This window comes from Alligator mississippiensis, chromosome 4 (genome assembly GCF_030867095.1).
Source record: "Alligator mississippiensis isolate rAllMis1 chromosome 4, rAllMis1, whole genome shotgun sequence".
In the NCBI taxonomy this organism is placed as follows: Eukaryota; Metazoa; Chordata; order Crocodylia; family Alligatoridae; genus Alligator; species Alligator mississippiensis.
In genome coordinates this window covers 244,875,446-244,888,482 of record NC_081827.1, presented here as the reverse complement: position 1 = coordinate 244,888,482, position 13,037 = coordinate 244,875,446, and the positions used below count along the sequence as shown (strand labels likewise).

Sequence of the window (13,037 nt, the reverse complement as noted above, 5' to 3'; positions counted from 1 at the left end):
CTCTGACTCTTTCATTGACTCTTTCTTTGACTAATTCCCTCAATTAAATGTAATTTTGGTAGCACTTAAGTGTGTGCTTTCACTTTTCATTCATGAAATAGAAGAGACAGGGACCTCAGAGATAATCACCTTGGAAGTTATCTTTTGTTTAAAAACAACAAAAATAATCAGTCACTGGGATAGTCTAATGCTTAATTGGTCTTCAGATTATATAGAGCTGTGGAGAAGTGCCAGAGGGAGAGAGACTGAGAGTTCATATGCTGGTTCATATGCATTAACTCATCCAGCGCAGAATCCTGTTTCACCGTATGCACTCGAATGCATACCGGTTGCCCAGCTGTCTTGTTGCCGTTTTTGGCACTTATGTCATAGTTTGTGATCCTACTCTATATGCAGTGCAGTTACACATGTCCATACAGGTCCTGTTCACATGCAGCTGGCTGCTCTTTGGCCAAGCAAGTATGTACCCAACCTGGGTAAGTCATGAAGCGACAATAAGTCACAAAGTTCATAGATTCATAGACGCTCAGGTTGGAAGGGACCTCAACGGATCATCAAGTCCAACCTCCTGCCTAGGCATGAAAGAGCGCTGGGGTCAGATGACTCCAGGCAGATGCCTATCCAGGCTTCTCGTAAAGACTCCCAAGGTAGGGGAGAGCACCACCTCCCTTGGACGCCCATTCCAAATTTTGGCCACCCTCACCGTGAAGAAGTTTTTCCTGATGTCTAGCCTAAATCTGCTCTCTGTCAGTTTGTGACCATTGTTCCTTGTTACCTCAAGAGGTGCCCTGGTGAACAGAGCATCTCCAATCCCTTGCTGCGTCCCTCTAATAAATTTGTAGGCAGCCACAAGATCATCTCTCAGTCTTCTCTTGCAGAGGCTGAAGAGGTCCAGGTCCTTCAGTCTCTCCTCATTGGGCTTGATGTATAAGCCCCTAACCATAGGAGTGGCCTCCTCTAGACCCTCTCAAGTCTATCCACATCCTTCTTGAAGTATGGTGCCTAAAACTGGACACAGTACTCCAACTGCAGTCTGACCAATGCCGCATAGAGGGGAAGTATCACCTCCTTGGATCTATTTGTCATGTATCTGCTGATTCATGATAAAGTGCGGGTAGCTTTGCTGATGATTTTGTCACACTGATGACTCCTGCTCATCTTGGAGTCCACTCTGACTCTGAGATCCCTTTCTGCTGCTGTGCTGCTGAGAGGGTCATTCCCCAGCCAGTCGGTGTGCTGGATATTTTTATGCCCTAGGTGCAGCACTCTGCGCTTGTCCTTGTTATACTGCATCCTGTTGTGTACTGCCTACTTTTCCAACCTGTCCAGGTCTGCCTGCAATCGTTAACAAATCGGTACTTACCAAAACCCCATGACTAGCAGGTGATAGATGTAAGAAAAGGAGGAACTGAAAGAGACCGTCCCATCTTTTAACCCAGTAGCCTAGTGGTTGGGACACTAACCTAGGAAGCAGAGACACCTGGGCAACCAAGATAAGGTGCTATATTGGGTCAGGAGGAAGAGAACAAACAGAGGCTCACTCCCCTCCACCCGACCGGCCACCTGCCATTTGGAGCTGGGTTGAGCTCCAACCCAGTGCAATGTGCTGCAGTCCTAGGTGCATGTGTATAAAGGCCCCTGGGAGCAAACTGCACTGGAGTTTATTCAGTCACATAAATAGCACATGTAGTTGCTCCCAGTGACTATTAAATGCAAGGTGCAATGGCTCAGCTTCAAGAAGAGTGCTGGGGAGGGGATTGGCCAATTCCTGACCTGTGTTACACTGCTTAGATCACTGTACTGGGAGATTAGAGAGATGCAGGTTCAAACCCCATATGGTGAGGCAGACCCAGAGCCTGGGCAAGTGCCTGAACCACCAAGCTCTCAAGCTAAAATGTGGGAGAGGCCTCTTCCTGGTTCTTGCCAGGTCTACATTTCTGGATTTACACTCAGATGCATGCATGCAGAGCTACGTGCCTGCACAGCCAGGCTGCAACCTACTGCACAGATTCAGCAGTCATGTGGATGCTTACGTGTCCACACTGCATGCAATGTAAGGACACAAGCTGTGCTTCTGTGCCAAAAAATGGCAGTTACACAGCTGGGCACTTGCCATTTGGGCACATAAAGTCAAATAGGATTCTGCCCCTCATATCCAATCCTACAGTTGTTTTTAACTCCCATTAAATTTAGTGTGAGTTCCATGCCAGTAGGTTTGATTACTGGGCTTAAGAGAAGACTAAAAATAATTGGCAGCCAGCATTGTTACAATGGAAAAATTAGCAGAAATGCTAGCAGCAGTAGTAATTAAGGAACCATTAATTTTACAGTGATCACTAGGCTAGTTTTGTCAGGGTGATATTTTTCATGAATGGGTTGTGATCCTCTGACTCAGTGCTGTGCAACACCATTTTAATGATAGGGAATTATTAGTTACTGAGTCCCAACATCTGGTCTGGTTCAAAATGATCTGGCAGAGAGTGTCCTCTGGATCCTGATATTTGTCACAGAAAAGTACTCACAGCTCTCTCATAGAACAGTTAACCAAGCCAAGGACTATTTACCATTTTTACAGGACTCACAATAAAGCCCTCTTGTGCGTGATCTCCCATGGCAGGTTCAATAAAATAGCAATCACTGCATCATTTGCTGTGCCGATGGTGTGCATTCATGAAGCAAACCAAACGCCCTTCTCATTTTACCTGGGCTTCTGAAGGGGAAGGGAGTTTTACTTGAAAGTTTTTCAGGAAACAATACAATTAAGCTATGGCACAGGATTCTGCTACATTTGTGGGTTCAACTCCCCTCCCCACTAGTATCAACTCCCAAGATTTTATCCTAAGTCTTGCAATGCTGAGTATTTTTTTTCTGCAATTATTACATGGCTCCAAAACATGATATGGACTTAAAACCACAAGGCTTTAAGGGCATGTCTGTATTGTGGCAACATCGTGTCGTGGGCAATATGGCGTTAAGCCTACCCCAACAACCCACTTCCACAGGCCAATTTGGAAATATGGTGGTGAAGACTTCCCAAGGCATCCTGTTTTGGCCACACTCAAGACTTTTGAGCTCTGATCAGCTGGTGAGTAGCTCCAGAGGATGACCCCAGAGCATCTCCCTCAGCTGTTGTTTCCAAGAATGGAGCGTGTGGGTGGGTGGGGTGTCCTGGGGGCTGTCCTGGCCGAAATGCAGTGCTGCTACATTGTAGATACGCCCATGAATGCTCAAGATTTTTAAACCAATGTCGTATTTGTTGGAGCCTGAGTCATGAACTTGGAGCACTTGGACTAGCAACGCTACCTCCCTACCGCCATACTGTAGGGGGTCCACAAATGCCACCGTCATGTGTACTGCTCATCTAATGGCATCTAACCGTGACATGCTGGCAATGATAATATGAGCCCCTCCCAGGAAAACCTGCCACCTCTTCCTGGAGCCCAAATTTGAGTTGTCATACAATCATAGAGAGGTAGGGCTGGAAGGGACCTCCATAAATCATCTAATCCAACCCCCTGCCAGGGACAGGATTATCCCTATCCAAGCTATTCCATACAAATCCATTGTCTAACCTCCTAGCAAAACTACACAGTCAACCCTGACACAGCACCAGATGTACCACCCTAGCCTGCCACAGGGAAAGCAGGAGGACCTTGACAGCTAATGTCCTGCTGCTGTAAAAGTGGTTAATATATGCTCAAGAGATCCAAAGAAGATCCCATGCATCTCCTGCCCCGCTACATCAGAGTAAGTCAAAATTCCCCACAGTCCATAGCAATCTGATCATCAGGTCAAATTCCTTCCTGACCACAAATATAGCAATTGGTTTGACCCTGAGCGAAGGGGCAAGAGCACTAGGACATCCCAGTCAAAATTCCCAGCCTTGGGTTCAGCCAACACCCAATGCCTCTCAGGCAGTCTTTAAAAAAACCCTAATACATGTAGCAGGAGGAGAAGCAGGGGAAATACTATCCCATCCCCACGCGACAAAGCCCAGAAGCATGGAAAATACCATCAATAGTAGAACATAGGCATAGATATGCCGAAATCATCACCAAGCAGTGGTTGTCCAACTCAAGGGTCCATAACTTCCCTGGCCCATCTATTCCACTGCCTCACTGTTGTAACAATTTTTCCATATCCAGTCTAAACCTACTTTGCTGCAACTTCAAGTCATTGATCTGAGTCTGACTCTTTTCAGCAAAAGAGAATAGTGGCTTTCCCTCTTTATGGTAGCCCTTCCAGTATTTGAAGATTGCTATGTTGTCCTCTTTTAAGCATCTTTCTGCAAGCTGATATGACTTACTTTCCAAACCCTTTATTATTCTTGTCACTCGCCTCTGGAGCCTTTTAACTTTTCCACATCGTTTTTATAATGTGAACCCCAAGACTGCACAGTACTCTAGATGAGGCCTAACCAGTGCTGAGTAGAGGCACTGTCACCTCCCATGTCTTGCACCTAATGCTGCTATTGATGCATCCTAAAACCACATTTTTTTTTGTGCAGCTGCATCATATTGAGTCATACCAAGACTCCCAGATCCTTCTCTGTAGTGCTGCCATCCAGCTAGTTGTCACCCATTTTGTATTTATATTCTTGATTATTCTTCCCAAGGGTTAGCATCTGGCATTTCTCAGCATTGAACTCCATCCTGTTGGCTCCAGCCCTAGGGCTCAGGGGTGCAGGAAACTCCCAGGCCCTGGGGAATTGGGGTTTCCACAATCCTCGGGGCTTGGGGGTTTCACGCTGGGCATGGTGCACCTCATGGCCGGGAGCCTGGTCAGCCAACGGGGCCCCAGCTGCAGGGTAGACGCTGCTAATTAAATTAAAGCTTGATAGAACCAACTATAAAGTTAGTACACATTTTTGAGATCTAACTTCATAGCTGGTTGAAGCTTTTTATTGTGTTACCTACTTCGCACATGTAGCTGGCCTCCAGGTAATTGCACAATACCTGTAAAGTGTAGAGGGGTCCAAAAGGATGCATCTTTTATACACTTGAAATTTTAATTTTTCATTTCCAGTCAATGGTTATATCTTGAAGTTTGTAAATATGGCTTAACATGACTCAGATCCTTGTTACAGTTGTAGCTAAGATGAAGAAAGCTCTTTTACCCCAGAAATAATATCTTACTTGTGTTTTTTTTATCATTTAAATTCAAGTTGATCCCATTTACGTTTGCTATGCATAAAATATTAGATTTACTGTTTATTTTCATTGGCTTTCAGCCAGGGCTTTTTTCCCCTCTTAAATGTGTCTAGCTTGGTTTAAAAAACCCCACATTTAATATGAATCTACTTAAGATAAATTGACACTAGTTTCTAAACAGAGAGATACAACTCTAGTTTTTGGACGTGAGTTTACTCTCAAAGGATATATATTTTTTGGTTTTACAGCAATGTTCTTGCTTGAGTCAACAATGGCATCTTTTGCTTAAATTGTATGTTAACTCCTAATGAGCTGAGAAAGGAAACTTTCCTGAGAGAGTCATATATTGAATCACAGCATGTTGTTTTTTTCCATTTAATTGCAAAGATGTTTAAAAACTCAGGGAACATCCCTGCTCAGTCCCAGTCAGAAATAATGGATTTGGGGCCAGTTCCAGTATGTTCGGTGGGTACAAATCTGGAGTGACTAATCTCAATGATGGAAGACAGGCACCTTATACACTTACTCATTCAGAGAGGCATGGACTTTTCTAGTTCTTTGGATGCTATGAATAGACTTGCAGAGCACAGGGCTATTAAATAGATAGGAATAAAGTCATTTAAATACCAAAGATGTGGAAAGAGGGGAAAGAAGGGGGTACTGCTGAGAGAGGCAAGGTGGTTGAAGAGATCAAAAGGGATAAACAAAGCAGCTCACCCAAGCAAGAGGGGCATAGGGATTATAAAAGCCAGTCTAGAACAAGAACCCAGAATCTCTATTGAGACCATACTTAACACAATCCAGTCTTTCGATGATGACTTGTTCTGCAATTTCCCATTCAAACTGGTTTTTAAAGCTTTGCTGTTTAAGAACAGCTACTCTGATGTCAGCGAGGGAAGCCCAAGTGTTCTGCCACGGCCTCGCGTGTCAGGTCAATGTCCACCCGTTCTTTCACATAGGATCATCCCTGTCCAACCTAGACAGCAGAGGAGCTGATGATGGCATATATGACATGGGTAGTGGATGAGGTGAATATCAAGCAGCATATTAAGCAGGTGATGGCATAGATGACATTGGTAGCAGATGAAGTGAATGAACCCTGGATGTCTTGATTCTGCCCAGCCACCACCTTGCAGCAGTGGCTGAGGTCTTCGGGCTCCCCTCTCTTCTCTGGCTTTTGGTTTCTGCTTCCACTTCTGGGGCGCAGTAGTGCTGTGGGAGAGAGCCAGGTGCAGTAGTGCATGCAGGAGGGATAATGTTAGGCTATATGTGCTGCATATTCAAAAAAAGAGGGAGCCTGGTTGCCCAGGCTGCATGCTGCGGGTGGGCTGTCCGCATGATGTGCACAGCTGGGAGGGGGTGGGCTTGCTGTGCACGTGGCTGGGGGGAGCTGGGCTCACCATGTGTGGCCAGGACAGAGAGCTAAGCTATCTGTGGCAAAAGGGAGTTGGGCTGCGCCCGGTGGCAGGTGGGGAGGTTAAGGGGGAGTGGTCTCCGAGGTGTGCGGCCCTCAGGTCTGCGCCCCGCGCTACCTGCAGTCAGTCCCCAGCTGCCCAGAAGTTGCACAGCCCTGATGGACATTACAGACAAAAGGGTCAGGCTGGTTCAAGCTGACTGTTACGGGTGACTCCCAGCTGTCGGTGTAAATGAGCCTGTTCAGCGTCGTGTCTTGGAATCTGGGAGCGTGGAGTTTCTATAAGGCTTGCTCTTGTTTTTACAAGGCTTGATGTGACGGATAATCATTTCTTTCTTGCACAAATACACGGTGAAAATAAAGTGCACCCTAATGTCAAAACAAGCCCTCAGAGTGAAATCCTGACTTTGCTGAAGGGCAGTCAGAGGCGACAAGCAGGACATGTTCTCTACTTAAATGCTCATGTTATAGCCAGCACCACTGAGACCAACGTGCATGGGGAGAGGAAAACTGACCTTGGGAAACAATAGTAACGTATAATACATGAACACTGGGCTCTTTCGCTCCTTAAGCTGCCACCGGTTAAACATTTTCTTATTCCATCAATCTGATACTAAAGAACAATACAGTATTGATTTGAAGGCACACTGATGGCATAACCAAACTTTGCATTGATCTCTTGAGCAGGGTTAGTGTATCCAAGTTGCTCCATTTGCTTTCTTCCCACTTTGAACATTATCTTTTCAGCACCATCCAATGGTAGACTTGATTCTCCCTTGCCAGTGGAGTGGGCCATCTTTATTTATTATGATAGAGATCAGGAGTGCTAATTAAGGGGCAGGACTCCAAAGCCCGGTGGGTATGGTATGTTCAGCCTTCTCCAAAAGACCCACCACTGAACTAGCACGGACAAGCTCAAAGACCTCACAGCCTACATATCATACGTCATGTGTCGAACAAGAAGAAAGAGGGTAATGGAGGGCTTGAAGGGGAGTGTAATGTAATAGCTAAACAAAGCTAAACCCAGGCAATTTAACATTTAGTGAAGCAACTGCTCAAATACTATGGTTTAGCGTCTACTTACTGTGAGATAGGAACAGACACATGAAAGAGTCACAACAGATCTGAAGTGCAGTAAATCTGTCCCTTTCACTTCATTTGTTCATCTGTCCACACCCACAATTTATAATTCAGCTAAGTAAAGCCAGGCTGAAACGAAGAATAAGGGCATCCTTTTTTTTTTTTTTTATAAGCATTTATTCAGTTAAAGAAATAAAAACAACAGAGGCCTCTTTTTGTTAGTAAAAATAATGCCAAAACCATCTGGTTTGGTAAGCAGTGCTTGACATGGGAGGAAGTGTTGGCTAATGTTACAGCACACGATTTGCTGCCGTAATCTAGCACAGAATGACACGTGGATTCTGATATTTATTGAATTATGGATCCTGGCCGTAACTGCAGGGCTCTGTGACCAAGGGCTGAATCCTATTTCACCTTCACATGGCAATACGACGCTTTCAGAGACATGTCCCAGCCATTTGTGGAGCTTATTCACCACTTGGATTGTGTTCACACTTTCACAGCCGCACTCACTCTGTGCTTCTTTTCTGAGCGTGTGTAGGCTCCTAGGTGGAATATAATCCCCTAGCACATGTGTAGCATCAGGTAAGAAAGCACATGACTAGTAGATGCTTGATGCCAGGGTAGGGTAGGGTGCAACCTTTAGGCCAGTAGCCAACTGCATGGGACGCTTGCTGGGGTGTGAGAGATCAAGGTTTTAGGCCCCTCTTAGCCAGAGAGGGTTTGTGTTTGTATCTCTTGTTCTCCAGTAAAGTGCTCTAACTACAGGCCACGGGAAGTGGGAGGGAGGTTCAGGGAGATGGATGCCGGGGGTCTGGGTTCTGGCCTCTCCCGTGCTGATTTAGCTGTACCATATACTCAGTATTCATTGGATAACGTGGATGTGCGCAGTAGGATGGTTTTTGCCTCATCGGAGGCTGGGGTAGGGCCTGACCCCACAGCCACCTCCCTTCCACTGAGCCACACTTCCCGTGGTTGCTCCCCTCCTGGCTGCTCGGTGGGCCAGGCCAAGGGGAGGGCTGGAGGGTGCTCTCAGTGATGCCTAGCCCATGGCCTGGTGGGTAGAGCCCTTTACTGGGAAGTAGGGCACTGAGGGTCGAACTCCTTCTGGAGGAGATGGGAGTATAGACTCAGGTCTCTCACTCCCTAGGAAAGTGTCTTAACAAGCTGGCTATTGGGCTAAAAGGTGGGAGGGCTCGTCTCGGTGCTCTGGCAGATATAAACTACTGGGGCGATCCCATTCCACCATAGGTTCAGACAGACTTCCACCTGGGCATAAATGGCAAAAATGGCAGGAATCCAATTATGTGAGTGCCACGTCAGCGTGTGAAGGTGAAATAGGATTTAGGGCTGCGTGTCTACATATGCAACACAAAGCAGTGCTGTACAGAGATGGTCAAGCTACCTTGAGGATCAAAAGAGTCCTGCCCTTCAAAAGCACAGTGCTCTTCCTGAGAAGAAGCAGCCTGCGGTAATGTGGCTCTACTACTCCTGGGCATACACGCTTAGTACATGTATATGTACATGTATATGGACTCTGGGGGGTTTTGCCTTCCTCTGCAGTGAGAGTATGACCCTCTTCCTTGTATCTTTTGAGTGTATTTCAACAATACTTGTAGTTGCAGGATCCTGAGAGTCTTTGTCCCCTTGCTTTGCCTGTGGCAGGTTAGGGTGTTCTTGGTGTTTTTAACCAAGTTCATTGTTGGTTTAGGAATAAGTTAGAGAAGCACTTGTATGGGATGGTTTGGATAAGGATGACCCTGGCTTGGGCAGGGGGTTGAGCTGGATGACCCCCTGAAGTCCCTGTCAGCCCTACTTTTCTGGGAGTCTGTGTCTGTACCTTTTTGGAGCTCGGGTGGGTGTCTCTGGGTGGCTCTGCTCCGTGCAATATTAGTTTACTTTGTATGTTTTAAGCCTTAGGCCAATAATTTCATTTTTATATACTTTAGTTTCCTTACTTATAAACAGAGGTACCATACGCCGTGCCATGAATATGTATTTATGAAGGCTCAGGATTTGCCATTGAAGCATTTCATTTTTTTCTCTTTGCCTTCCAAAGAAAATCTCTGTAATGTTGGTCAGCTGAACTACTTTCTTCCTCATCCTACTCATTGCATAATGAATATTATAAATCTTTTCCTACCTTCTAGCTAACTTGTGAGATTTTGTTAATAAATGAGCTCCTTGGCTTTAATGTCCCACAGAATAGCAAAATTCTGAACGTCGGTTTTATTAGAGCTATTTCCAACATGTGAGCTGAGCTGCCTTGCTTGGAAATGGGCTTGGAGCAAGAAGTAGCTGACAGGGATGTTGATCACAGAAGTAAATGCACTATGTATGTGTGCTTCACTACATATTAATATTTGGAAGTAAGACTCATGGGGGGTGTTGTATTTTGGGGGGGGGGAGATTTGGAGAAGAAAAGCACTAGGAAAAATCAGTGTAAACCATTGGTTTGGATTTTGGATACAAGATCTGGAAACCTTGCTCATAAACCATTAAAGAGAATAAGGCATAAAGAGAATAAGGCATAAACTAAATCAGTAATGGGTTTGGTCCATTCCTGCTTCTGGTCAGGTTTTGAACCACTCCTTTGTCAGTCAGTGGAGCAGTCTCTCATTTAGGCCCTCCAGCTGCAGACTCCCTACATGCAGAAATCCAAATACAGCACAGCAAGCGTCATGGGATCCATTTACAAAGAAACAGGCTTACAACATGTGTTCTCAGACCTATTATTCTGTTATAGTAGAATAGGGTAAAAAAAATTCAATATTGCCATTGTTTGACTACACTTTTTGTAGATGAGGGACTTCTTTTTATGGTGCTGCTGAATCTGCTTTTGCTCATTTGTATAAATCTGGGTCAGGACTATGTCTGCTTGTGCTTTGCACTTGTCCCTACTCTTTTCCTCCCTGACTCTGTCTGTCTGTCTTTGTCTTACAGATGTTCGACTGGATCAGCCACAACAAGGAGTTGTTCCTGCAGAGTCATACGGAGATCGGAGTGAGCTACCAACACGCCCTCGACTTACAGACACAGCATAATCACTTTGCTATGAATTCCATGGTGAGTTCAGAGACGTGCCGTAAATATGGATCCTGTGGGAGCACGTGTGGGAGGGGGAGGCTTGCAAGTCTTCTTCCAGTTAAAAGGGAACGACGGACCCATGAGACGTGAAGAGCTAAAGAAGGTCAGGGCGGGCGTGTGGCAGCAGGATTTTATTCGCGGAAGGACAGCGTGTTGCTTTGTCCACCCAGCTGCTGATATACGACTATTTCCGTGATTTAAAACCAGGCCAGTTCTATGGCACTGTTTACATTTTGGAAGACAAATACAATATTTTTAAGGTTTTGGCATTTCCCTGACATGCAATTAATGAGGCTCAGTAGAACTTGTAGCTCAGCACTTTAATAATGTATGTTTCTCTTCTTCCACACGGTACGCCTCAAAATCCCAAGCAGGGGAATCTAATCAAACTCTCAGTTCCATGGCCAGCATTGGATTGTGTCTTTTCTTTCTTCCCCCCGCCCTCATCAAACCCTTTGGGTGCAATTCAGACTTATCTGGGGTGCAAAAAAACAAGTCATCATCATCCATTTGTAAGTGCTTTGCTCTCTCATCTGTTCTGTAAATGCTTTGCTGTCTTTGCTTTCTTCACCTTTGGTGTTCAGCCTTCATATCTGGAGACTGCATTTCTTTCAGCCCAGAAGATGGGGCAAACTATGGATATTTGGATCATTATGCTCATTTGGAATAGTGCACGCACACACCCATCAAAATTGCATAAGATATTAAGGATCACATCCTTTTCTTTGAACAGTATCTGCAGATGACACCAAGCTAGGGGGGAGTAGTAGATATGGAGGGTAGGGCTAGGATTCAGAGTAACCTAGACAAATTGGAGGATTGGGCCAAAAAGCATCTTATGAGGTTCTGCAAGGACAAGTGCAAAGTCCTGCAGTTAAGACAGAACAACCATGCACCAGGACAGGCTGGGGGTGACTGGCTGGGCACCACCTCTGCAGTAAAGGATCTGGGGGTTGCAGTGGACAATAAACTGAATATGAGCCAGCAGTGTGCCCTTGTTGCCAAGAAGGCTAACAGCATACTAGGCACCATTGGTAGAAGTGTTGCCAGTAGGTCTGCGGAAGCAATTATTCCCCTCGATTCAGCACTGGTCAGGCCACATCTGGAGTCCTGTGTTCAGTTTGGGGCCCCCCCACTACAGAAAGGATGTGGACAAATTGAAGAGAGTCTAGTTGAGGGCAACAAAAATGGTGAGAGGCCTGGGGGACATGACTTCGGAGGAAAGACTGAGGGAACTGGGCTTAATTAGTCTAGAGAAGAGGAGCCTGAGAGGGTATTAAATAGGAGCCTTCAACTACCTGAAGCGGGGTTTGAAAGAGGTTGGAGCTGGGCTGCTTTCAGTGATGACAGAAGAAGGAGCGATTGTCTCAAGCCTTGGCTGAGATGATCTAGCTGGGGCTGGTCCTGCTTTGGGCAGAGGGTTGAATAAGATGTGACTTTCTGAGTCCCTTCTAACCCTAACTTTGTATGATTCTGTGTCAAGCCCCAAGTCTAGCAAGCCCTTCAGCCGTAGCACATCTTGTTGTAATACTTGCAGCTCTCTCTAAAACTAAGCAGGTGAAGCCACACCAACACTGGGTGTGAGACCTCCATGGGACTTGTAGGACTTCCAGCATGGGGCAGAAGCAGTGGCCCGGTGCGCTGCTACCAGGCTCTTTGCTGCCAGAGGTGCTGTCTTACTGATGAAATACAAAACCACAGGAGGTCATTAAAGACCACATGGCACTTCTTGTAGGATTTACAAGTGTTAACCTTAGTGTCCTAGCCATATTCCAGCTCAGGTAATTATACTCTGCTGACCTTAGTTCCCTCTACTGTTTCAGTTGGCTAGATTTTCTTTACTAAACTGTCATGCTGCGTGTGCATGAGTGCTGCAGAGCTGTGGCTGATGGGAGGTGCTCTATAAATCTTATTTATGTATTTATTTTAAGCAAATGTTCAAACACACGCTCTTGGCATCCTGGCTGTCACTGGATCTGCAATAACAACATATCACCTCGGAGAATACAGCAGAAAAATGTACCAACCTTCCAGTTACTGCCCCTTAATGTACCACTCATCCCGGGCCTGTAGCTCTTCCCACAGCCCTATCAAATAAAGGAGCTCTTAAATGACGCTCTGAAGATCAACCCATTCAAGATAATTTGGATCGAGATTGAAAGTAAGTTGGAAAATGCTTGATCTGCCATGCTACAAGCAGAGTTGCCAGTTGATTGAAGTAGAGTGGAGCTTAACTTGGTGTCATCTCATTTCTCACCCTGGAAGCTTTGTGGAAGGGGACCCAAGGGTTGGGAGGAAACGTGCGG

The 13,037-nt window shown here is 45.7% G+C and overlaps 1 protein-coding gene across 6 annotated transcripts in view; it reads left to right on the top strand.

Annotated features, from left to right (window-relative positions):
• The window catches only part of KALRN (kalirin RhoGEF kinase), a 759,663-nt gene that overhangs the window by 336,956 nt on the left and 409,670 nt on the right, over nt 1–13,037 (top strand). For all 6 annotated transcript variants that reach the window (XM_059727473.1, XM_059727469.1, XM_059727471.1 and 3 more), the window contains exon 6: nt 10,588–10,710. In XM_059727473.1, coding sequence (XP_059583456.1) covers nt 10,588–10,710 — 123 coding nt within the window. The remainder of the gene's footprint in view (nt 1–10,587; nt 10,711–13,037) is intronic.